General features: G+C 44.5%; 1 protein-coding gene across 1 annotated transcript in view; it reads left to right on the plus strand.

The window, feature by feature from the left end:
* LOC132894346 (zinc-binding protein A33-like) overlaps positions 1 to 18,405 on the plus strand; it is a 30,548-nt gene extending 12,143 nt beyond the window's left edge. The window contains exon 8 of the mRNA XM_060934086.1: positions 14,582 to 18,405. Coding sequence (XP_060790069.1) covers positions 14,582 to 15,129 — 548 coding nt within the window. The 3' untranslated portion in view covers positions 15,130 to 18,405. The remainder of the gene's footprint in view (positions 1 to 14,581) is intronic.
* Positions 18,406 to 26,211: the final 7,806 nt, after the last annotated feature.

Raw genomic sequence — 26,211 nt, forward strand, 5'->3', positions numbered from 1 at the left:
AATCCTGAGGGATCCTGTACAATCATTGTGGAAATGAGACAAAGAGATATTTCCTTGATTAGAGTAGGTTATAAATAGTATAATGCTGCAGATGGCAGGCTAATGTGGCCTACCAGCGCACTGTCAAGTAATCGTTACCTTTATCCACTAGGGAGGGTGGTTTAATTATTCTTCAAAAGAGCTCTTATTTAGTATTACAACGAAAGTAAGAATTTATCATAACTACCAGGATAAATCGTTTGGGCACAAGTCTTGTTGAGGTCCGGGGTCACCGCGATCAGAGTCGACCGAGTCGCTGTCCAATTCCGAGGCTGCACAGTCAAACCAGTGAGCCACATTCACCAATTGCTTCTCAACAGCCATCGGTACATACATATATGGTTTCACCTCTCGATATTCAATTTGGAGAGTTCCTACTTCAAAATCGCTATCGCTTTCAGACATTTTACACATCCTCTCACAACCAAAGTCTGTACACGTGCTCGGTTCGCAAGTAAACACAGAACTGCTCCCAGTCTGTTTGGCTTAAATGACTGGCGGAGAAATTGTGCATAAGTGAGATGGAAACAAACCTTCAGAAATTGGGCAAAACAGTATATTTTAACCGTTTTATTCAATTTTAGGGTGCAAATTAGACACTAGGAAGATTGAATTCGCTTTCTGGGTCATTCTTCTAGACAATAAAGTTGATATTCTATGTTTCACCTCTGACCATTGCCTATGACCTATAATGAAAATTTCTAATAAACACTTCAGAATGCTTAGCAGTCGTCTTTTCAGTTATTTATTATAGTAGATCATATAAAGATATATAAAATAGGAAAGGAAAGAGAAGAATAGAAGAAGACACCACTTCTGATGATGCTGAGAGTACGCGCACTCTGAGTTGTGTTTTAGTGGCTGTTATCTATAATACTCTAAAGGCATTCGCTTACTGCTTGCATCTTCACGTGATTGGCTCAAGATTTTCTATGAAGCTTTGTTAAAGCGTGCACCTGGCGTGCTCTGGTATGTGCAGGCGGATGCGTAGTTATGGAGAACTCAGGCACCCTGCTTATCACCAGCCAAGGCCACAGGAAGGCGATTACAGCATTGGAAAAACAACTTTTCTCAGTACACTAAGTCACTTGAGCTCAACATACAGAAACACAGAGAATAATAATGTTCATCCATTAAGTCACTTGAGCTCAACATACAGAAACACAGAGAATAATAATATTCATCCATTAAATTTCCCTCACATTTCCCCCCTTTTTATCCTATAGGATAATAATTGCTAAAGAAAGAAATGTACACAATTTCACTGGTAAGAGTTCCCAGAGAGATTCGACTTAACACGTCATTGAGTGTACAGGGATAATGCTAAGGCTGTTTTGTAAGACGTAGACGTCTTAAGTTAATGCTAGCAAGCCATATACATAGATCAGGAATAATAGAACAGGAAACAATCATAATGAAAGTGTTTTAAGTCAGGACTAGTTAACTAGTTTCATGTCAACTGTGCTGATGTCATCGAACGGTGGGTTGTGGTCTTTGTGTGTGTTTTGGAGGCCAGTCAGGCAAGTCGTCTGAGTCTATTTTCACCATCTGGTAACTGATATTTGTCAGCTGCCTCTGAAATACAGACATACAACATTGACAGAAAACAAGGAGCAAACATAGCATCACAATCACTAAGCCCAGCACCAGTATGGTGGATAGAATCAGAGTCTTCCATCCACTGAACTAACACGATCAGCTGTCTTCAACTCCTCCATGTTCATCTGCTCGTAATTGTTCAGCAACCTTGCGCATCTTGTTCAGTGCCTCAATGATGTTACCGAGTTAACCCTTGCCCTTCTTGATGTGTATTGGTGCTCAGAGGGTGGGCATACCCTATCAGCCCTCGTCCCACCTCACTGGGACTTGGAGGAAACTCGAAACCCTAAGACTTATCTATCGGCTAGACACTGAAATACTCTTCCCTATTGAGGGTGGGTGCATGATTGATGTGATACTCGCACTGTTCCATGCAGTGATGCCTTTCTTCCTCACGAGCTTTAGTCAGCGTCTGGTCACTTAGGCCTTCCTCTTCCCTTCTGCTCAGCCGGTTCAGGAACCCTCCCGCAGTGGCTAGCGTGGATCCACGTCACTCTGCCTGTGACCTTCACTGCCATTGGGGTCGTGAGCAGGACCTGGAATGGGCCATTCCACCGTGGCTTGTTCCACTTGGTTCATCAGAAGTCCTTCACCACTATCCAATCCCCTGGTTGTAGATCCCTCAGTGGGTTTGGGAAGTGCTTCTTTTACCTGTTTGTGGATAAATTTCAAAGCAGAGGACAACGTTGCACAGTAATTCAACATTGCATCATCACACAGTCTGCTGTTCGGCAGTGTTCCTTGGGCTGGCCCTATCCCCATGTTGGGTACTCGTCCAAACAGAATTTCAAATGGGCTTAACCCATGTTTAGGTCTAATTTGCATCCTCATTTGTGTGAGTACTACAGGGAGGACCTTTGTCCATCCTAGCCCTGTTTCTGCACAAGCTTTGCTTAGTTTATTTTTAAGAGACCCATTTTCCCTCTCTACTGCTCCCGCACTGGCAGGATGGTAGGCGCAATGTTGTTTCAGGTCTATCCCTAGGAATGCTCCTATTTTCTTTAGGGCTGCATTAACAAAGGGTGTTCCATTGTCACTTGAGATTTTGCTAGGTATACCCCACCTAGGAATTATATCTCTCAGGAGTGCTTTGACTACTGCCTCTGAGTCTTGTTTAGCTGTGGGAAATACTTCAACCCATTTTGAAAACATGTCAACTATTACCAGGCAATACCTTTTCCCTTCACTAGGTGTCAGTTCAATGAAGTCCATTTGGAGATGATCAAATGGTTTGTCTGGTATTGGGTGTGCTGCTTGAGTTAGTTTGATGCCTTGACCTGCATTATTTTGTGCGCATATCAAGCATTGCTTGCAAAATTTCGCAGCATAATTTGAAAACCCCTCTGTGAACCACCTCTTTGTTACTTCTGCTACCATCCCCCCTTTTGACACATGGGTGAGCCCATGTGCCAATTTTGCATAGAAAGGGAACATGTATTTTGGTAGACAGGGACAGCTCAAGGGACAAACCCAGACCAAGTTTGCAAAGATACAGCCTGCCTGTTTCCAGATTCGTCTCTCGTCCTGAGTGGCAGTGCTCTGAAGGTCTGCTAGCTGTAAAGAGGGGGTAGAAACCTGAGGAAAAACAAGGTTAGAGGGTGAACTGGAAGCTGAGGCTGCACACTTTGCTGCCGCGTCCTCCCTGGCATTCCCTTGAGACAAAAGATCAGTATTGTTAGTATGGGCAGCACACTTACACACAGCAATGGCTCTAGGGAGTAGAATAGCATCCAACAACTCAGAGACCAGTTTATGATGTGCAATGGGAGATCCTGTGCTAGTGACAAAATTTCTGTGTTTCCAAATAGTGCCAAAATTGTGCACAATGCCAAATGTGTACCTGCTGTCCGTAAAAATATTGACAGATTGCCCTGCAGCCAATTTGCATGCCTCGATAAGGGCACAGAGCTCTGCGGCTTGCGCCAACAGGTTTGAGGGCAGACACGATGCCTTGAGGACCTCGTGATCTGAGACTACGGCAAAACCTACTTTGTTCTTTCCCGTCTCTGGGTCTCTGGAGGCTGAACCATCCACATAGAGGACCATGTCTGGATTTCCTAAAGGGTCGCTCTTTAAGTCTGCCCTGGGGGAACAAAAATCGTTAGTGAGAGCAACACAGTCATGTGGCTCTCCATCATCCTCTGTAGGGAGAAGAGAGGCAGGATTCAGAACAGAACAATGTTTCACAATGATGTTCGGCATATCAAGTATGACAGTGTTATACTTTAACCATCTCTGTGCTGACAAATGTGACGTCTTTTTCTCCAACAGAAGCAGGGAGACAGCATGTGGGACCAAAAGGATGAGGTTAGAATACCCCACAATATTTCTGGAGGCAGTTACTGCCTTTTCAGCTGCAGCAACTGCATGTAGGCAAACAGGAAGTCCAGCCGCCACTGGGTCCAATTTGCTGGAGAAGTAAGCTACAGGTCTTGATCTATCCCCGTGCCTCTGCAAAAGAACAGAGGTCATAAAACCCTTCTTTTTATCTACAGTTTGAACAAATGGTTTATTGGGGTCAGGCAGTCCCAGAGTGGGTGTGGTCTGCAGAGCGCTCTTTAGGGACATCAGGTGCACATGGGACAACCACAGCATTGACTGCTTGCAGATCTTGGACAAACCTCCACTCATCGGGCTGGGACGGTTTTCTTGCCTTCTTAAGTGGAAAAAATAGAAGTGCGCACTGGATAGTCTTGGCAAGGGACAATTACATCTGCCTTCACCAACGAATCAAAGACCGGTCTTATACCTGCAATTGCTTCTGATTTGAGTGGGTACTGGGTCTGTTTAGGCCTGAAATCTGATTTGGGGGTGATCACCACTGGTTCAGCATTCTTTATTAGGCCTACATCATGTTTACCCTTCGCCCAAACGGAATTTGGAACTCCCGCCAATTTGGGGTGCACCTCTGCTGGAGTTATGCCTGTGGAAACAGAGACAAACAAGCCACTATGGCTGGGGTCCCCAGGATCCCGGTCATCAGTGGCTAATATTACGCTGCGCTTAACGTGCACACACAGCATGACTTTGTTTGTAGACCCCAAGCTTTTGGCAAAACAACACACTAGGGTCCTCTGTTTGGGACCATTCATTGCCATTGGCTGTGCACTTCTTGACCCATTCCCCCACGTCTTTCCAATGGGCGGCTCGTGGCTTTGCTAATGAGACATGGGGTATAGAATTAACGATGTCAAAGAAATCATGCTGGCAGCAGTCGACCTCAGAGTCCTCTGACACGAGGCCACATATAACATGTTTGAGAACACTGCGATGAACATTGATGCAGCTGTTCGGACAACGAGTAAAATGGACCTGCACAGCGCAATAATGTTTAGACCAATATGTAGTTTTGAGGGTCAATCTTTCACATACATGGGGATCTGCAAACCAAGTCTTTTCAAACTCTACATCTTGCCCTTGGTGAACATGTGCTGTGCAATGCAAATCTTCCTCTTTCATATAATTTGTGTCAACTGATGAGGTGTTCAAGTATGCGAGCTGTACAAGGTGTTTTGGAGTTTGTGTGAGTTGATCTGAGCAGAGCTGCCAGACATACACATACAGAGGGCTTCCAAACCCATACTGCACACTGCACATTTCACTTACTTCAATAGTTAGTCCATCTGGAGTGGACGTGAGATTTACTCCTAATTTGCACATTAAATCACATGCTAACAAATTTACTGGACATGTATGTGAGATGAGAAATGAGTGGGACATAACTATTCCTCCCTCACTTTTACACAGGAGGTTGACTGAGAAAGTTTCGGTTACAGGTTGTCCTGAGATGCCCATTGTCTGAATAGAATTTGAGTTGAGCGGTGGGTCTACTGGAAGTACCCCATGTTGTATCACTGAGTGTCCTGCTCCAGAATCTACTAAAAAGGTTAACACATGCCCACATACAGTGAGGGGCATACAAGGGAGTTTAGAGAAGGGAGTAGTTGTGTATTTTAACAAGCTTAATGCAACTTCAGGTGTATCTATCTGGACTGGTGTATCGGGCATTTCTGTGTAGTCTTGCTGTTGCATGCAGGTGCTGCTACTAATGTGTTTAACATTATATGAATGCTCCTGTCTATGTGTATGTGTATCATCAGGTGTGTGTGTGTGTGTGTGTGTTACCTCCCCTGTTCTCTGTGTGGGGCCCGTTCCTGGAGTCTGCTCGTCAGTCTGCTTTGCTGTACTCCTTACGGGGCTTCTGCCTGCTACTGTGGAGACAATCTCAAGCAATGTGTCCCTTCTGATTGCAGTTGTAGCAGGTTGCACCTTTTATCCAGGACGAGTCACCCCAGGTCGTCCTGTCTCGGCCCCTACCTTGACCTCTTCCTCTAGGTCCAGGTGGAGCAGTCTGGAGAAGAGTGAGAGTGGCAGCGTGTAGGTCTTGGTCTCATTGTGTTGACTTTGTCTTCTCCTTTCCTTTCATCAGACTTTCTGCATGCACAGCGTACTGCTCGATCTTGGTGAGGCTCAGGAGTGCCCTCCACTGCAGCCAGGTTCACGGGCCTGGTCAGGCCACTGCGGGGTTTTTTCTCATGCGCAGTGGTGAGATGGGCGAGAAATGCTGACACCACTTCACCATCTTCTTGCTTACACATACTGATCTTAGTAATGTCTATGTTCAAGGGAAAGCACTGTCCAGACGAGCACAGAGAGCAGTGATGGTATCTCTGTACTCACCATTGCCATCCGCTGGTCAGCTTCTGGCCACTCTCTGGAAACCTTGTTCCAATCTATACCCATCTTGGTCATGAGTAGGCGGCGAAGTTCATGGGTGGTCGGTCGGAATTCTCTGCAAAATATCAACAGCTCATTACCAAATCTCTTTCCTCCTACCTCTCTCACATTGGGAAGAGAAGCCATGCTTTCCTTCATGTCAGCTGTCGTCCAGGGTCTGTGGACTAGAAGCACGCTGTCAGCTCCAGCCACTTCCACCATTGGAAGATGAAGGACTTCAGACTTTAGGTTATGGCCTTGTGGACCCACTGGTGAGCACGTGGTCAGGTCCAGGAGGGTGTCTTTTCCATCGCCATATGCAAGACCGGATCTCATGTGTGATGGAGAAGCGAGGGGAGGCGCTGACGCTGGAGGTGGCTAGTAGGCTGGGAGAGATTCCAGAGGCTCAGTTTTTTTCTTTGTCTCGACTTCTCCCCTTCTCTGTGGGTGAGGCGCTTGTGGGAATGATGCTCCGCCTTGCTGAGGAGGCAGTGTGTGTCAGGGTGGTGGGGCAGACTCCAGGTCAGGGTCCATCTGAAATTTCAAACACTGATAAGAGGGTGAGAGCTCTGCCTGTCATTTCTCTCTTTTGTACTCTCTCTTAAGTGTTTCTTCTTTCCATGCAGAAAATGCCCTCCAGTCCCCTAAGAACTTAACATTATCTGCAGACTCTTCTTTTTCCTTCCGTTTCAGCTGTTCTTCTAACTGTTCTATCTGCCTGGGACTAAAACTGCCCTTCTCAGGGAATTCTAAGTCCTTTACCCATATATCAAACTGTGCCAAATAATCCTCGCCATACGAGGTTTTCATAAACTGGATGTTTGGGCTGTCATAGGAACACCCACTTCTTATTATAGCACATGTAGCTTCAGGCTTACTTGCTTCTTCCTTTCTTTCCCTAACTTACCATTTCTGTTCCTCATTGTACACTGTTATATCAATAGGTTATGACAACAATGGCTGAGTTTTTTTTATTAGGATCACAAGAAGAACAAGTTGGACTATGTCCAAAAATGTGACACAATAATCCTTTAGGTGTGTTCTTGTTAGTAAACAATTTATCTGACATTTGTCTTAAACTAAAATAGGTATAATTTAGCACAACAACCTCAAAGACAACTCGTGCATGTATACAAAATCTGTTTCTCTGTTTCAGAATTTGGAGGAGGACAGTACTCTGTTAATTCATCAATATTTTGCATGCACACCGGTGCGTCTTTGCGTTTTCGTGATCGAACCTCTCTATCCCGTTCCCCCGACGGGCCAGTTGTTCACACAGAACAAAGGGAGCAAGATTCAATTCCTACGAATCACTGAACATGAATCCGTCGAAACACGCACCCGTACTTCCCCTCCTCAAGTAGGTGAGCGATTACCCAGTCGTCACTTAGGCGGATAATTCTCTTACACAACCCAATAAACTACTCGCGGTTTATTGTCTCAAAATTGTGTTTCATCCGTTTCGGCAAACATATTGATGGTACCACAGCTTAGCAGTCCTCCTGGGTTCGGACAAACTTCTGTCTGTCTCTTATATCAGTCTTCCTTGACTGGGACAATCTCTGTCCATCTCTTATATCAGTCTTCCTTGACTGGGACAATCTCTGTCCTCTTATATCAGTCTTCATTGACTAGGACAATCTCTGTCCATCTCTTGTATCATTCTTTAAATACTGTTTCCACTCATAACTTTGCATTCTTGTGTAAAGAAATCACTGACTGGTTCGGTGAGCCCTGATGGCCTGGTCTCTCGTCCAAGTTCTCAGCTCCGCACCGTAACCTTGGGAGTGTTCCATTGTCTGAGGATCAGACGCATAGGGCCCACCCAGGGGACATCAAATTGTAATGGGAATTTCTAATAAACACTTCAGAACGCTTAGCAGTTGTCTTTTCAGTTATTTATTATAGTAGATCATATAAAGATATATAAAATAGGAAAGGAAAGAGAAGAATAGAAGAAGACACCACTTCTGATGATGCCGAGAGTACGTGCACTCTGAGTTGTGTTTTAGTGGCTGTTATCTATAATACTCTAAAGGCATTCGCTTACTGCTTGCATCTTCACGTGATTGGCTCAAGATTTTCTATGAAGCTTTGTTAAAGCATGCACCTGGCATGCTCTGGTATGTGCAGGCGGATGCATAGTTATGGAGAACTATGCTTATCACCCTGCTTATCACCAGCCAAGGCCACAGAAAGGCAATTACAGCATTGGAAAAACAACTTTTCTCAGTACACTAAGTCACTTGAGCTCAACATACAGAAACACAGAGAATAATAATGTTCATCCATTAAGTCACTTGAGCTCAACATACAGAAACACAGAGAATAATAATGTTCATCCATTAAATTTCCCTCACAGACCTTTAAGCCCTTTTCTGCTTTCAATCTACAGAATCTGGTTACATTTCACTACCTAGTTTCATTAGTATATGAACAGAAGCTAACTCTAGTTTCCATTTATCACTGTAAGTGCTTTTGGCCTTTATACACAAAAAAACCTCACTTTCGTAGGCAAATCCAGAGTTTGAGTCCTCTCCACAGCTAAAGTCCAGTCCAGAGCCCAAAACCAGTGCAAGTCAGGAGTCCAAGTTTTGTCCTGAGCCTGAACCCGAGCCCCCACCAGAGCCAAGTACGGTAGGATGGATTTTTGCTCCCAGAGGGAGCTCTTTGTGGGGGGGGGGAGGTTCTGTCAGTCCTGTGTGCTGTGGCATGTGCACCTGAAGGCATGCCCTGGCACCTGAAGGCATGTGTCAAGCAGACTCCAGCACACGCGCCGTTAACAATGTGCACCTGAACTTAATTAAGGAGCTATATGTGCATCTATTTAAGGACTATGCTGATGCACGATCAGTGCAAAGTATTATGCTAGGTCATTATGAATTACTGAGCCTTTCTTCCCTTGTTTCTGGTTTCCTGATTCCTGTGCCAGTTTCTCGTTCTTGCTTTGCCTCTGATATCCTGTTTGCACCTTGCCAGACCCTTTGCAAGTTTAACATTTTGGACTTAGCCTCCTGATTTTGACTGTTTGCCTTTGTGTGTGTTTGCACTTTGTTATTAAACTTCTACTTCTGCACTTACAGTACATCTGCCTACCTGATACCTAACAGTACCTGGATAATCTACAAGTGTATCTCAAACAATTAGAATATAATGAAAAACTTTAAATGTTTTTGTAATTAATCTAAAAAGGTAAACTTTCATATATTCTATATTCATTACATGCAAAGTGAAATATTTCAAGCTTTTTTGTTTTAATTTTGATGATTATGGCTTATAGCTCATGAAAAATCAGAAGTTCAGGATCTCAAATTATAAGAATATTTCCTAAGTTCAATCAAAGGATTTACAATGCATAAATGTCCAGCTTCTGAAAAGTATGTTCATTTATACACGCAGTACTTGGTTGGGGTTCCTTTACCACAAATTACTGCATCAGTGCAGCATGGCATGGAGGCAATCAGCCTGTGGCACTGCTGAGATGTTACTGAAGCCCAAGTTGCTTTCATGGCGGCTTTCAACTCGTTTGTTTCTCATCTTCCTCTTGATGATACCCCATAGTTTTTCTGTGGTGTTCAGGTCAGGTGAGTTGGCTGGCCAGTCAAGCACAGTAATATGGTCGGCAAACCATTTTGTAGTAGTTTTGGTACTGTGGGCAGGTGCTAAGTCCTGCTGGAAAAGGAAATTGCTGTCTCCATAAAGCTTGTCAGCAGATGGAAGCAGGAAGTGCTCTCAAATATCCTGGTAAATGGCTGCATTGACTTTGGACTTGATAAAACACAGTGGCTCAATACCAGCAGATGACATGGCACCCCAAATCATCTCAGGCTGCGGAAATGTCACACTGGACTTCAAACATCTTGGATTCTATGTCTCTCCACTCTTCCTCCAGACTCTAGGACCTTGATTTCTAAATGAAATGCAAAATTTACTTTCATCTGTAAAAAGGACTTTGGACCACTGAGCAACAGTCCAGTTCTTTCTCTCCTTAGTCTAGGTAAGACGCTTCTGACATTGTCTCTGGTTCAGGAGTGGTTTGATATTAGGAATGTGACAGTTATAGCTCCTTTCCTGTAGATCTCTGTGCATGGTGACTTGATTCACTGATGCCAGCCTCAGTCCACTCCTTGTGACACTCTCCTGAGTTCTTGAATCAACTTTTCTTGACAATCCTCTCAAGGCTGTGGTCATCCCTGTTGCTTGTGCACTTTTTCAGCCAGCCTTTTTCAGCAGTGACCTTCTGTGGCTTACTCTCCTTATGGAGGGTGTTGATGATCGTCTTCTGGACAACTATCAAGTCAGCAGTCTTCCCCATGATTGTGGTTGTGTGTACTGAACTAGACCGAGAGATACATGGTATTTATGCTGTTTTACTCAAACTTGAAATTAAATATTCTAATATTTTGAGATTTTTTTTTTGCACTGCAAGCCATAATTATCAAAATTAAAAATAGAAAAATGATTGAAACGTTTTAATTTACATGTAATAAGTCTAGAATATATTACATTTTCACTTTCTTAAATAACTGAATGAAAATATTGAACCTTTTCACGATATTCTAATTGTTTGAGATACACTAGTACTGCATCCATAGTATACAAATGTACTATACTACACTACGCTATCACATAAGTCAGCTGGAGCTTCTGAATAATGAAAGAACATGTCTTTATGGAGCTTGCTTTGTGCACTGGGACATTATGTTGGATCAGGTTTAGGCCCATTAGTTCCACTAAAGGGGAAATCTTAACCCTACAGCAGACAAACACATTCTACACCAGTGGTTCTCAACTGGTTTTGTTTTTGGACCCACATTTTATGTTAAACATCAAGTTGGACATCGACCCAACACTAAACTAAATTTTTTATCATATGGAAGTAAACGAAGAAATGCACATTCATTTTGCATCATAATGTTATTAATACTACTAATAATTATCCATTCTATAGGGCTAATAAAAGGGATAATAATCATGTATTAGCCCAGCTCACAGGAAATAAATCAACTTACATATTGAGTTGTTAAAGTTATACCTCATAAGTATACAATGGAAAATATCAGTTTAATAAATGCAGTGTACATGTTTAATCAAGTGCAAAATTAATTGTTCACATGATAGTAATGTGAAAATGGACCACTACATAAATGCATAAACATAATCCTGAGTCAGTGCAATTTACCTAGCCTAACAAATAAAACAGTGAGACAAATATTCAATAACAAATTGTACACTCAATATTAAAAATGCAAAACTATTAAATGCATACACATTATTATGTGATTTAAAAAGAACAGAGCTGAAATTGTAGCCTGTGCAAACTAATGGGAAACCTGAGGTTCTCAAAATCAGGATGACTGCTTTGTGTCCTTACATTTTCCTTGTATTCTCTTCTGTATGGTGTCATTGGAGATGAGGATTTGTCAACTGATTTGCAGTAAATTCATGCTGAGGATCTCTCTGAACATGTCGATAGCATTAGATCAAACAAGATCCTCTAAAACTATGTGTCTTTATGCATTTTTAAATGTGATGAACAAGTTTGTACAATGCACAAAGTCCTTACTCCTGAACAGTGCACATGTTTTTTGATCATTTTTTAAGATGTATCCAGAACCTGTAGCTTTCTTTTTTTTTTTTTAAATCAATTGGCTTGTCTTTATGGCTTTATGTCTTTAGTCAAGTCAAGTCAACTTTATTGTCAAATATGCTATACATGCTCGACATACAGCACAGATGAAATTTCAGTCCTCTCTGACCCACAGGGCAAACAGGCAATGCAATAAATAAAAATAGAATAACTGAAATAAACAATATAAACAGTATAAACACTCTAGATAAGAAATAGACATAGACTAAATACTCACAGATATTATATATATATATATATATATATATATATATATATAGAGAGAGAGAGAGAGAGAGAGAGAGCGAGACAGTCAAGGGCACTTGAGGTATAGCAGCTAAACATGAAATAAGCAGTATAAACAATAAACTAATAGCTGTTAAGGTGAGGTAGTGCAGAATAGTGCAAATGAGCAAGGTAAAGTGAAATGTGCAGACCCTGAGTTCAGTGTGCAAATGAATGTTGAGAGTATGTGTGTGTGTGTGTTGGGGGGGGACTGTGAGGGTGACATGATGTCAGATGCTGAAGGGGGGGCAGGGAGGTGTGCAGGCAGAATCTGTGGTAGGGGGCAGAGGGGGGAGGAGGGGCAGAACAGGGAGGAGTGAGCCTCCTGACCGCCTGGTGAAAGAAACTGTCCTTGAGCCTGCTGGTTTTGGCCCGGAGACTCCGCAGTCTCCTCCCCGACGGCAGCAGGCTGAAGAGGCTGTGAGATGGGTGGGTGGGGTCACCTGCAATCCTGATGGCTTTTTGGGTGAGGCGGGAGTTATAGATATCCATAAGAGAAGGGAGAGAGACACCAATGATCCTTTCAGCTGCTCTCACGATGCGCTGCAGAGTCTTACAGCAGGACATGGTGCAGGCGCCATACCACATGGTGATGCAGCTGGTCAGGATGTTCTTGATGGTACCTCTGTAGAATGTGTGCATGATGGGGCTGGGGCTCTTGCTCTCCTCAGTTTGCATAGGAAATATAGACGCTGTTGGGCTTTTTTGGCCAGTGATGCAGTGTTGTTGCTCTAGGACAGGTCTTCAGAGATGTGCACACCCAGAAACTTGGTGCTTCTCACCCTCTCCACTGCAGCACCATCGATAGTTAGTGGAGCATGCTGGGTGTGCGCTCTCCTGAAGTCCACAACAATCTCCTTCGTCTTATCCATGTTCAGGCAAAGATTGTTGTCCTTGCACCACATGGCCAGGTGGCTCACCTCACTCCTGTAGATTGTCTCATCGCCATTGTTGATGAGACCCACCACAGTCGTGTCATCCGCAAACTTAATGAAGAGGTTGGAGCTGGATGTTGGTGTGCAGTCGTGGGTCAGCAGAGTGAAGAGGAGGGGGCTCAGCACACATCCTTGGGGGGCCCCCGTGTTCAATGTGATGGTGCTGGAGGAGTTGCTGCTGACCCATACAGCCTGTGGTCTCCCCATCAGGAAGTCCAGCAGCCAACTGCACAGGGAGGTGTTGAGTCACAGCTGGTCCAGTTTATGAATGAGCTGCTGAGGAATGATTGTGTTGAATGCTGAGCTGAAGTCTATGAACAGCATTCTGACGTACGAGTCTTTTGTCTCCAGGTGGGTGAGGGCTAAGTGGAGGGCAGTGGAGATGGCATCATCGGTCGAACGGTTGGACTGATATGCAAACTGGAAAGGGTCCAGGGCAGGGGGGAGGGGAGGGCAGACTTGATATGCCACATGACTAGCCACTTGAAGCACTTCATGAGGATGGGAGTGAGTGCGACCAGGCGGTAGTCATTGAAGCAGGAGGGAGACGGCTTCTTCGGGACCAGGATGATGGTGGTGGCTTTGAGGCACGTGGGGACAACAGCCTGGCTCAACGAGATGTTGAAGATGTCTGTAAAGACATCTGTGAGCTCCTCAGCACAGTCTCTCAGGACATGACCAGGAATGGCGGCGCCCAATTTGTAAATAGCCCACTTTGTAAATTTTGATGCTTTCATGCTTTCTGCAGCCTATAACTCACCACACACTGTCACCTGCACAAACATTGCTTGCCATATTTTCATTTACCTTCCATAGGTTTTTCATTGTTTTTTTCCAGCCTTTTTTAGGGAGAGGAAGTTCACTCCATGAGCAACATGTTTACAGATGAATTAGCACCAAAATTGACAGCATTTGACTGGACGCATTTTTCATTGGCTATAACAACAGCTACATGAAGCATTCCTTTTTTATGTTTGGTATTTTTTTAATCAATAATTTGCTTTTTTTCACATTTCTCTACAACCCAATCATAAAGGGTCTTTGACCCACCAGTTGAGAAACACTGTTCTAAACAATTTTGTATTTCATACTATGTGGCAACACTTTGGGGAAGAACGACATATGGGAATTGATATTGAGGTGTCCACAAACTTTTGGCCATATGGTATAGAAATAACTTCATATTTCTGAGTATATGAATATTTTTAGGCTCTATAAACTGCACACATTTTGTCTTCTTTTTTGACAATTATTTTAAATGATTTTGCTATTTAATCTTAATTCTTTTTACAAATATTAGCTGATAATGACCCACTGAAATATGATTTGATTTTTCTTTACCTGCATACTCATATCACACACTGTGTGCTTCTCTCAGTGGATGTTACTCTGGATCCTGATACAGCTCATCCCAAACTCGTCCTGTCTGCTGATGGAAAACAAGTGACATATGGAGACACACGACAGAAACTCCCTGATACACCACAGAGGTTTGATAAGTGTGTTATGGTTCTGGGAAAGCAGAGTTTCTCCTCAGGGAGATTTTATTATGAGGTGCAGGTCAGAGGGAAAACTGCGTGGGATCTCGGAGTCATGACAGAGTCCATTAACAGAAAGGGGAACATTAAACTGAGCCCTGAGGATGGATTTTGGACTGTGTGGCTGAGGAATGGGAGTGAGTATGAGGCTCTTACTAGACCTGCTGTCCCCCTCACACTGAGAGAGAAGGTGGAGACGGTGGGGGTATTTGTGGATTATGATGAGGGTCTGGTCTCCTTTTATGATGTGAAGTCCAGATCTCATATCTACTCTTTCACTGGTCAGTCTTTCACTGAGAAACTCTATCCATACTTCAGTACATGCACAAACGAAGGAGGTAAAAATTCAGCGCCACTGATCATCTCTCCTATACGAAAGACTGAATGAATTTTCATCTCCCAGAAAATGAAGAGTTTAAAAAAGGAATTTCAAACTTTTTCTTGATGTCATTAAAAAGTCATAAATCACAGTGGAACCTCTTGCACAGGCAGTTAGAGAACACAAACATATCTCCCCAATTACCATACATGGTACAAAACACTTTATTTCTCTTTATGCAGATGATATTCTGATCTTTCTCTCTGATATAGAAAGTTCAGTCTCTCATGTAGTATCCTTGTTTGAGGAATTCAAGGAATTAGCTGGCTATAAAATAAATTGGTCAAAGTCAGTTCTACTCCCTATCAATTCTGAAGCAAAAAATATTCCACTTCCCTCTGGTATTCCCTCTAATTCTACCATGCACTACCTTGGTGTGGATATATACACAACTTTATCTAAAACAGTTAATGATAATTATACAAAAATGCTCCAGAAGATCAAAGGTGATATGCAAAGATGGAGTATTCTACCTGTGTCTTTACAAGGGAGGATCTCCATTATTAAGATGAACATATTGACCCAGTTAATTTTTTTTTATTTTTATGTTACCAACCCCCCCCCCCGCAAACTTTCTTGATCAAATTCAATCTATGACTTCCAAATTTTTGTGGAATGGCAAAAGGGCGAAAATTAGATCAACTACCCTGCAACATCCTAAGTTAGAGGGAGGGTTAGCCCTCCCAAATTTAAAATTTTATCACTGGGCTTTTCAACTCCAGGCGTTGCGTATTTGGACAAATGTGAACTCTAAAGTACCTTGGAGAGTTATAGAGGAAGCTATAGCAGCGCCCCATAGGTTGCAGGATCTTTTGTACAGTATATTAAACAGAAACACAGGAACATAAGTGCCAGTCTAGGAAGTGTAATTTCATATTCCCTCTTGGTATGGTGTAAAGTACAGAAACTTCTTGGCAATATGCCTATGTTTCATAAACTAACCCCCTTGTGGAATAATCCCCTTATTTTTACTGCGGATAAACCTTTCAAATTTGTTCCCTGGGCAGCGAAGGGTGTCAATACTTTAGAAAATATATGTGGTGATAATGGTTTTCTTTCCTTTCAAGATCTGAGACAAATGTTTGACCTTCCAGTCTCTACATTTTTTCTCTATTTAAGATTAAGGTCTTCATTGGTGGCATGTGGCTTGAAGTGTGATGCACAAATACAGACACACCTACTGTCGGAGTGGTTCAGCACCAGACAGTGGTCTCGGGGATGGGTCACAAGGGTATAAAACACATTCATACACTCTCACTGTAAACTACTACCCATCACAGGCATTTGGGACAGGGAACTTAAAAACACTGAGCCAAATTGGCAAAGAATATGGGCAAATATAAACAACACATCCAGGAATTTAGGCCACCAGTGGATCAACCTTAAAATAATCCATAGATGTTATGCCACACCTTATAGATTATACAGAATGGGTTTAAGTTCTAGTCCTGATTGTACTTTATGTTCAAACTCTGCTGTGGGAACAGTATTGCACATGTTCTGGGAATGTGATAAAGTTAAAACTTTATGGACTCGTGTGTGATACAGGCCCGGCGCCAGGAACAGTTTACTAAGGGGGCAATTAGAAATCGCAAGGGGGCAAATATTTTTCATATAGTGTGTAGTAGTGATGGCGGTCTGACAACGTGTTTCAAACAATTAACTGCGCCAACCACAAAACCACGTCCCCGAAGGTTGCTTTAGTACGGGAAACTCATGTGACATATTACCAGGGCAGTTGCGCTTTATCAACACCCATGCCCACCTGTTAACCCTCCCCTCCAATTTTCTCACAGACACGCGTTACAACCGGAAAGATGCCAAACATAAAACAACACACACAAACCTACAGGCAAGTTCTTTAAATTTAAAATACATACAAATAGCTCCGCGGCATGAAAACAAAACATCAATGCAAGTCTAAGGTACTTGGCTCGGCGGCCAAAATCATAATTTAAAAAAAATCAACAGACCCCGCGGCTGCACCAGTTTTCATAGCCTTCCTGACTCGCACCGAGTCAACGCTAACCACTTAATCCGCGATCCCAGTTTAGGTGTGTAGGGGACAAAACACTCTGAAGTGATGAATTTTCACCCCCGCTGCATGGGGGTGACGTCAACGACACATATTCTTATGCTATTTGCACACAAAGCGGACCATATATGAACACATACACCAACATAAACGGAGATAAACTTAGCCTACAAAGAAAGAATGTATTTTTGTGCAATGCGCAACCACTTAATATTTCATATTTGAAAATGCAAATAATTAATACGTCTATAATACATTATATTTTCATAAGAAAACAATTAAGTGATCTGAGTCTCCGTTGAGGGGGCAGGGCTGTAGCCACGAGGGGGCGACGCCCCCTTTCGCCCCCCCACGGCGCCGGGCCTGGTGTGATATCATGAGTAAAATACTTTGGTGTACGATAAACCCAGATCCATGCCTATGTCTGCTAAACTGTATTGAAAACACTGTATTGAATTTCAAAGTAATTTATAGGAGATTCCTTTTTTGTGCATTTACAGCAGCTAAAAAAATCTATTCTAGAATACTGGTATCATCAAAACATAAATCTAGTTAAAACCTGGTTGATCAATGCAAAATATATGGCTAACTTGGAGTACTCCACAGCTCGGCTTAACCGGGCAAAACCTGAAACTGTGTCTGAGTGGTCGTATTTTGTGTTTGAATTGAATGAGCGCCTTAGAGGCCAGTAATGTATTCTGTAATTTTCTCTCACCATTCTCCGGTTTTATTTTCTCATTCAATTATTGGTGTCCCTCCTCCTTTTTTTCTTTTTAATTTTTAGACAATGTAGTGTACAGCTATTTTTCCCTGGTTTTGACTTCTGTTTGTTAATGTGGTGACGGATATGTTTTTTGGTTTGTTGTTATTTTGTTGTGTTTTGTCTCAAAACTCAATAAAAATGTGAATCACAAAAATAAGTCATAAATCACAGAACATCAAAGTAATGCAATCAGAAATAATCAGAAATGGTTACCTAACATGAAATAAATCTGAATTTTACTTTTTTAAAGGTGAATAATGATATAAAATCAATTGTATTTTCTATTTTGTCTCTTATATTGAGAAGTGATATTTGTTCGGGAATTTTGAATCGCATCTGTGTATAACATTGTAGGCTACTTTAGATTTTGGGTCATGTTTAAAGTCAAATCCTCATGTTCAAAATTTAATGTCAACCATATTGTTATGAATCGCCCCTCTCATCCTGAGCAGCATGACCCCGGTGCTAAATAAACACTTTTATGGGACTTTGTTTATGGGCTTTGCCATGTGTCTTTGTTTTGTCTCATCTCCACTCTTGTTTCCTCATTAGTTATGTTCCTCCCATGTCTTTACCTGTCTCACCTGTTGCCTGTTACTCCTCTGATTAATTTATATATTTAAGACCTGGATTTTACTGCGATTGGTGCAAAGCATTGTCTTTTATTTTATCTTAGTCTGTTGTCAGTTTTCTGTGACTTTTCTGGTTTCTTTTCTCCAGGGGGGGCTGCCATGCCATAGCCATAGTAATCTTCCACTGTACAGCATTGAACACACCAATCCCTGTATGTCTGTGAAGATTCTCAGTCATCCAGGTCATAGTAAACTGTGGGTGGTAAAAGAGAGCAACTGGATTTGCTTGAAGATTCTTGAAGACGTTTCACCTCTCATCCGAAAGGCTTCTTCAGTTCTGTCTGACTGGTAGGGAGTATCAGGTATTTATCCTCTCATGGATGAAAAGCTCATCTAAGGTGTCATTGAGTCATTCTGTTGGTGTGGGTCACTGGGGGCTGGTTGTGAATGGCCTCGAGAGTCGTTAGGATGATCAATGGATTGCCCATTAGGGTGATCAATGGAATGCTGATTCTCTCTGTCCTCCTGTGAGTCACTGAAAACAGCTGGGTTTTGGTGTGCATTCAGTTGTCTGGGAAGTGTGCCAAGGACTGCATTGTAGGTGGCTGATAAATGATGTCTCATGCCCCTTTTCCACCAAAGCAGTTCCAGGGCTGGTTCGGGGCCAGTGCTTAGTTTGGAACTGGGTTTTCTGTTTCCACTGACAAAGAACTGGCTCTGGGGCCAGAAAAACCGGTTCCAGGCTAGCACCAACTCTCTGCTGGGCCAGAGGAAAGAACCGCTTACATCAGCGGGGGTGGGGCGAAGTTGTTAAGACCAACAACAATAACAAGACCATGAAAGATCACCATTTTTAAGCGACGAGAAGCAGCAGCTGTACAAATGCGAAGTCATCCATTATTATTATTGTTGTTGTTGCTGCTGCTGCTTCTTCCGTGTTGTTTTTGCTTCGATATTCACGCTAATATGCAAATGTAGCGATGTAACTGATGTATACAGCAACATAATGACGTATACAGCAACATAACTGATGTATATGTAACAGTGCCGAGAAGGGGCACACTACTTTAAGCAATTGTATGAACGACAGAGACGTGAGTTCCGTGTCAAAGCATATACAATCTTTTATTTTTTTCTTTAATCAACACAATAATCTTAAAATACCGGCAATAAAATCTCACACACACACACACACACACACACACACACCAGACAATGGCTTATGGGTGGTGCTGCCCCCTGATGGAGGTGTTCGACAGCAAACCCAATTGTGCTGAGGTAAAACAAAATTAACAAAAACACTGCAAACCAAAATAAAACACAGCAAACAAAATAATTCACAGCAAACCAGAGAGAATCAAAGCAAACAAATGAAAACACAGCAAACCAAAAGAAAACACACAAAAAGCAATTTAAAAATTACAGCACACACAGACAAGACACAAAAAAAACAGGCTGTAACAACACTAAAGTGTGTGGTAGCTCACAATACGACACACAATTACAGCCCTTAGATGAACAAGTAAACGAACACACAAACAAATCACGGGACCAGTGATGCAGCGTAGCGAACAGGCTCAGCATCATACACCCTGCACCTCAACATGCAAAGCAGCCAAGCGGGCAGCGGAATAAGCAGCTAATTGCAGGGCGGCAGTCACCGTGAGCAAACAGGAGGAACAAGAGGGGAAGAGGACAAAACAGCAACTCTGACCTCTCACAGTTAGATATCACACAGGCCCGAGTAGCTGGCACACACCACCAAAAAGGAAGCACATGCCGCCGAGGGAGAGACTTCGTTTACCGAACCGTCTCGTGATGTATGCTGAGCAAAGATCAGCGAGCGCATCGGAGGAGATAAGATGGAGTACTACTGCTAGGCAGTTAGCGAACAAGCAGCCAGAGCAAGCAGCCAGTGGCAAAATGAATTCCCTCCGAGGCACAAGCACGAGGATTGTAAAAGCCAGAACCGCTGGCCTTGTATGTTCCTCTCAGCAAAAAAAAAAAAAAAAGAGCATCTGTACAGCCATCCGGCTTTATACAGGTGTGGCTACCGGTCGCCCAATTGCGAGGCCAGGTGAGGCACCGCTGAGGGACCGTCACCAAATTACCCTTTCATTCCAACCATGCACAGAGGAGGCGCAGATACAGCGACGGTCACCAAATTAACAGCACTACTGCTACAATCTGCCCCCCCTTTTGTGTCGTCATCCCGACGACCCAAAAAAAAGAACGCCAAACCACCAACTAAAGGTCTTCATTGTTACCTTCCCTTACTGAACTGTTGACAGTTTGCGGCAGCCGGTGGGGATTGTAATGTTTTCCTGCTGTAGTGCGGGTTGTTCGACGCTGACCCCCAATAACTGCTACCGACGAAGCGGTGGGACTGAAAAGCTGTAAAACTACAGGACCGTCTGCCACACCGGTGCCAGACATGGCAAGGGTACGATCATTAAGAATCGCTGTGTTGGAATCTAAAACCGTCCCACCAATCAACGGAGAGGGTTCAGAGGCCGCAACAAACAAATCCTCTTCATCAGAGTTCTCCTCATCCTCGGGAGAATTACCCAAGCTCGGCGGGGCCTCTGACGGAACATGGTCTGAGGGTGGCCTCTCCATACATGCCTTCAGCATGGTGCGATGTACATGTTTAACCTGTTGTGGCTCACGCTCGGGTGCAATGGTGTAAACCGAACCTCCTTGTGGAGGTGCCTTGATGATCCAATACACCACTGGACTCCACAAGTCATGGATCTTGTGGCGGCCTCTGACGGTTTGGTCTCGTAAATAGACCCGCTGACCCTTTCGATGGTCGGCTGCCAGTTGTAAATGCTCCCTGACCTGTTCCCCAACTACCCTAAGCCGAGTTTGGTGCTCACAGACCCAATCGTGTACATCTCCAGCGACCAGTTCCGGGACCCGGCCGAACAGAAAATCAAGTGGGAGACGTGGCTCCTGGCCGAACATGAGGAAGTATGGCGACTCCCTGGTTGTCTGATGAGGTGTACTCTTATAACAGAACAGCAGCTGGGGTAGGCATGAGACCCAATCTCTCTTCCTGGAAACGGGCAGAGTGCACAGAAGATTATGAAGCATCCGATTGAATCGTTCGCACTGGCCGTTACCGGCCGGATGATAAGGTGTTGTGCGGGACTTCTGTACCCCATAAAAGCTGCATAGCTGCTGGAGGAGCAAAGATTCAAAGCACCGTCCCTGGTCTGAATGAATGCGGCCAGGCACCCCAAACCTACAAAACCATTCTTCCACGAGTATCTTCGCCACGGTGACCGCACGCTGATTCCTAGTGGGCACCGCCAAAGTATACTTGCTAAACACATCGGTTAGCACCAAGAAATTTTCATGGCCTGATGCAGATGGTTCAAGCAACGTAAAGTCCAGCGCCAGAATCTCATTTGGGTGGGCAGCCAATAAATGTCCCATAAAGCTGGACCCAACTGGCTTAGCATCCTTGGCTAACTGGCATCATTCACACTCCTGGCGCCAACGCACAACATCTGCGGTCATGCCAGGCCAGTAGCAATGCAGCCGAAGCAGCTCTGTGGTGCGTTCGACGCCTTGATGCTCATGTTCTTGATGTACCTGAGTAAGCACTTCTTGCTGCAAACAAGTGGGCAAGACCAATTGCAGCACCTCCTCCCTCCCCTCCCAGCGGAATATCCGCCTATACAACACCCCTTCCCGTTCAACCAGCCGATCCCACTGACCAATCAGGATCAACACCTGTTTGGACAGCTGCTTATGTTCCTCTGGTCCAGGCTGCCTCTTCTGTCTCCAGAAGGACAAGGCCTTCCCCAGAATCGGATCGGCCAGCTGCAAACTACACAAATCAACGGGGATGTGACTGGGGAGGACTAAGATGAGAGCCTGACTCACCCACTGTGTGGGCCCGGATATGAAAGCCTGTTGAAGAGACGCCACCACAGCAGTGCCAGGAAGCAGGCTTTGCAATCCAATATCAACTGGGTTTTGTCACGAGAGGGCATCTGCATTGGCATTACTTCGCCCTGACCGATATCGCAATGAAAGGTCAAAGGATGCCAACTGTGCCACCCAGCGCTGTTCAGTTGTGCCCAGTTTGGCAGATGCCAGGTGGCTAAGGGGATTGTTGTCCATATACACCATGCACTTGTTTCCCCACAAATACTCCCGGAATTTTTCCGTCATGGCCCACTTGAGCACCAAAAATTCCAACTTCATGGAACTGTAGTTAATCATATTGCACTCAGTGGGCCATAGACTATGGCTGGCATAGGTGATTGGTCTCACCTTCCCCTCCTGCTCCTGTGAAAGGATGGCCCCCAGTCCTCCATGACTGGCGTCCACTTCCAGGACAAAAAGCAGGGAGAAGTCGGCATACGCCAACACCGGGGCCGTGGTGAGTTTCCCTTTTAAGCCATCAAAACTTGCCTGGCAAGCCTCTGTCCAAAAACTAGCCAATGTTTTAGTGGCAGGTCTGCCCTTGCTAACAGTTTGCTCGGCCACCAGCTTATGCAGAGGGGCTGCCAATTTGGCAAACCCCTCCACAAACCAATGGTAATAGTTGGCAAACCCAAGGAACGACCGCAACTCAGACACAGTACTAGGCACCTGCCACTCTGCTACCGCTGCAATCTTGCCTGGGTCTATGGCCACCCCCTGGTCTGATACGACATGGCCTAGATAGCTAACCTCCCTCTGAAAGAAGGCGCACTTGCTTAGTTTCGCTTTGAGGCCTTCCCACTGAAGCCAACTGAGCACTAGCTCCAACCGTTCCAAATGTTGTGCGACCGTGGATGAATACACAATAATATCATCCAGATATAAAAGCAGTGACTGGCACTGCTGGTCGCCAAAGAGATGCTGCATGAGATGTTGGAATGTAGATGGAGCATTGCAGAGCCCAAATGGCATTCGGTTCCACTCAAATAAGCCAAATGGGGTGCAAAAGGCGGTCTTGGGCTTACCCCGTTCAGTAACCGGAACCTGGTTATATCCACTCGCCAAATCCAAAGTGGAGAACCAACGGGCCCCGGTCAAAGCATCCAGCGACTCTTCGATGCGTGGAAGTGGGAACGCATCTCTCCGGGTTTTGGCATTCAATTGGCGGTAATCAACACACAAATGCAATTTACTGTCCTTTTTCTTCACCAAAACAATTGGTGAAGCGTAGGGACTACAGCTCTCCTGGATTACCTGGGAGTCAAGTAGTTGGTTTATGTGTGCCTTCACCATGTCATAATCAGACGGGGGTATCCGGCGGTACCTCTGGCAAACTGGCACATCATCCAGGAGCAGAATATCATGAGAGAGCAGATTAGTGCAACCCACATCACCATCATGGGCAGAAAACACAGTGTCAAACTGCCCTAATAAAGCACGGACTTGTCCCTGTTCAAAGCTGGACAGAGAACAGGATAAGTCCAGTTGAGTTATTTGCTCCTGGATGGTGGGTGTCACCGAGTCAGCGGTGTGAGAGGCAATGGTAGCTGTAACTGAAGAAACCACTGACACACCTGCAGGCAGACTAACCACATAAACACATTGTAGCGTGCCTAAGGCTATATGGGGATACAAAAGAATGTCAGTGGTACCAACATTAATGACTGGAATACAAGCCGTACCATTGTTGACCCGTACCAAGGCTGGGGATGCCAGCAACCCTGAAGGCAGGCCGGATTCCAAGGGCTCAAACAATACAATGCCACTAGCATATTGGACAGAACAAGTGGCTGGAACCAATTTCATAAACCCACCTGGTACACGGCAAGCTCTTCGGCCTCTAACCTTCACCCGACCTACTGCACTAACGGAGGGCTGGATGTCGGCCTGGTGGCAATGCTGGAAAGCTTGGAAAAGAGGTGCCAGAGCCTTGGATATCAATGGATCCTTCAGAAAAGCTAGCCCATGCTGGCCGAACAGCTCTTGATAACACCTACTCAGGACATTCATTCCTAGTACCCCAGGCACCTGATTAAGGGCATCTGGGGGGTCCTTAACTACCAAGATCCCACAGTTTGGCATTGCCTTACCGCAAAGCTGGACATCCAACTCCATGTAACCAATATAGGGGATGGCCAACCCATTGGTGGCACAAAGCTGGAGCCAGTTGCATGATTTCAAACTACTCGGCCCCATGGGAGCAAAATACCTTTGAAAGAAGGCTTCAGTCACAGTGGATACCATAGATCCAGTGTCAATAAAGCAGGGCACCTGTACCCCTCCTATAGATACGTCCAAATGAGGACAAGATGACAACAAACTTGCTGTACTAGGCCGATCAGTCAACTCCTGCGAGCCAATAAGGTCCCCAACCAAGCTGTGACTCAGCAGCTTGGTGGGTAGGAGTTTTCTGCCGGGGTAGACAATTGAGGTGGATTGCCACTAGAGGGCCGGTCCATGGAAGGCATGGCAGCCTGGGCCTGCGGTCGCACCCACTCACCATCACATTCACAGGCATAATGTCCAGGGCGCTGACATCTATGGCAGATCAATAGCTGCTGTGGAGGAGGACGGGAAAACTGACGATGCGCCTGCAATGAAGCAATACTTTGTGTCAGCTGGTTCAATTGGTCCTGTTGCCATTTAAGAATCTCCTTCAGTTCACTGAGCTCAGTGCTGTGTGACTGACCGCTACTCAGCAACTGGGACCCCCCCGGACGCCATACTGTATGCCCTCGGTGGCCGGCAAGGAGTAACTACGGGGCCTAAAAGCACCTGGCATGCCCTCCCATTCCCACCTAATTGCCTCTGCACGTACCTCGAGCAAAGTAGCTTGTGGCTCCCTTCGTACCAACTGTTTCAATTCTCGGCAAAGGGCGCCATCTAAAACATGCTCGGTAAATTGATCCTGCAGAAGAACTTCAGAATTGAGCACTGAGTCAGGAGCAGACTGCTTCACTTTGTCCATTAGGCTCAACAAGGCCAAAGAAAACTCTTGCAGGGTCTCTCCATCCTGCTGTTTTCTGGAGAAGAAACCCTCTTGGAGAGCGACATAAGATTTAGAACACCCATAAAGCTCCTTCAAGATGGAAATGATTTTATCGGGGTCCTTGCATTCCTCACTAGACCGAAATTTTATCTCATCTCTCGCTTCCCCCACCAGATGATCATAAAGAAAGAAAGCTTGCTTGGAGTGCGCCAAGTGTCGTGCACGCATACATGCCTGAGCCTCTTCGACCCACTCTTCGATGTTCATACCAGACCTACCACTGAACTGTGGACATTTTCGGTCGCGTGGCACAAAAACAAGTCTTTCTGTTCGTGGGGCAACATTATTAGCCGATTGTAGCACTGCATCATCATCACTTACGATTGACGGCGCATTTGAAGACACTGAAGATGCCTCAGCCAAAGTAGCACTCAGTGGCCTAGCGGTAACCTGTTCCTGTCGCAATTTGTCATTCTCAGCCCTTAACTGCGCCACCAATTCCTTAAGTTCCTGCAAATTGTCCATATTATCCATAATAGAGGTAGGGTTACTTACTCAGAAGGAGACCAAGGGACCATGGGAAATCCAAAACCGCAAACCAGCTAGATGGTAACGGATTGCAAGACAGACATTGCCGCTTTGTCCTTCAAAAAAAAAAAAATCAGGAAGGGAAAAACAAGACAACACATAACACTTATACAACACAATCATCCATCCACTATTAAAACCAAAACAAACACAAAAAGAAAAAAAACACACGATACAGAACCACACGTCTCTGATTCGTTCATCC

Source organism: Neoarius graeffei, chromosome 1, assembly GCF_027579695.1.
Source record: "Neoarius graeffei isolate fNeoGra1 chromosome 1, fNeoGra1.pri, whole genome shotgun sequence".
Classification (NCBI taxonomy): Eukaryota; Metazoa; Chordata; class Actinopteri; order Siluriformes; family Ariidae; genus Neoarius; species Neoarius graeffei.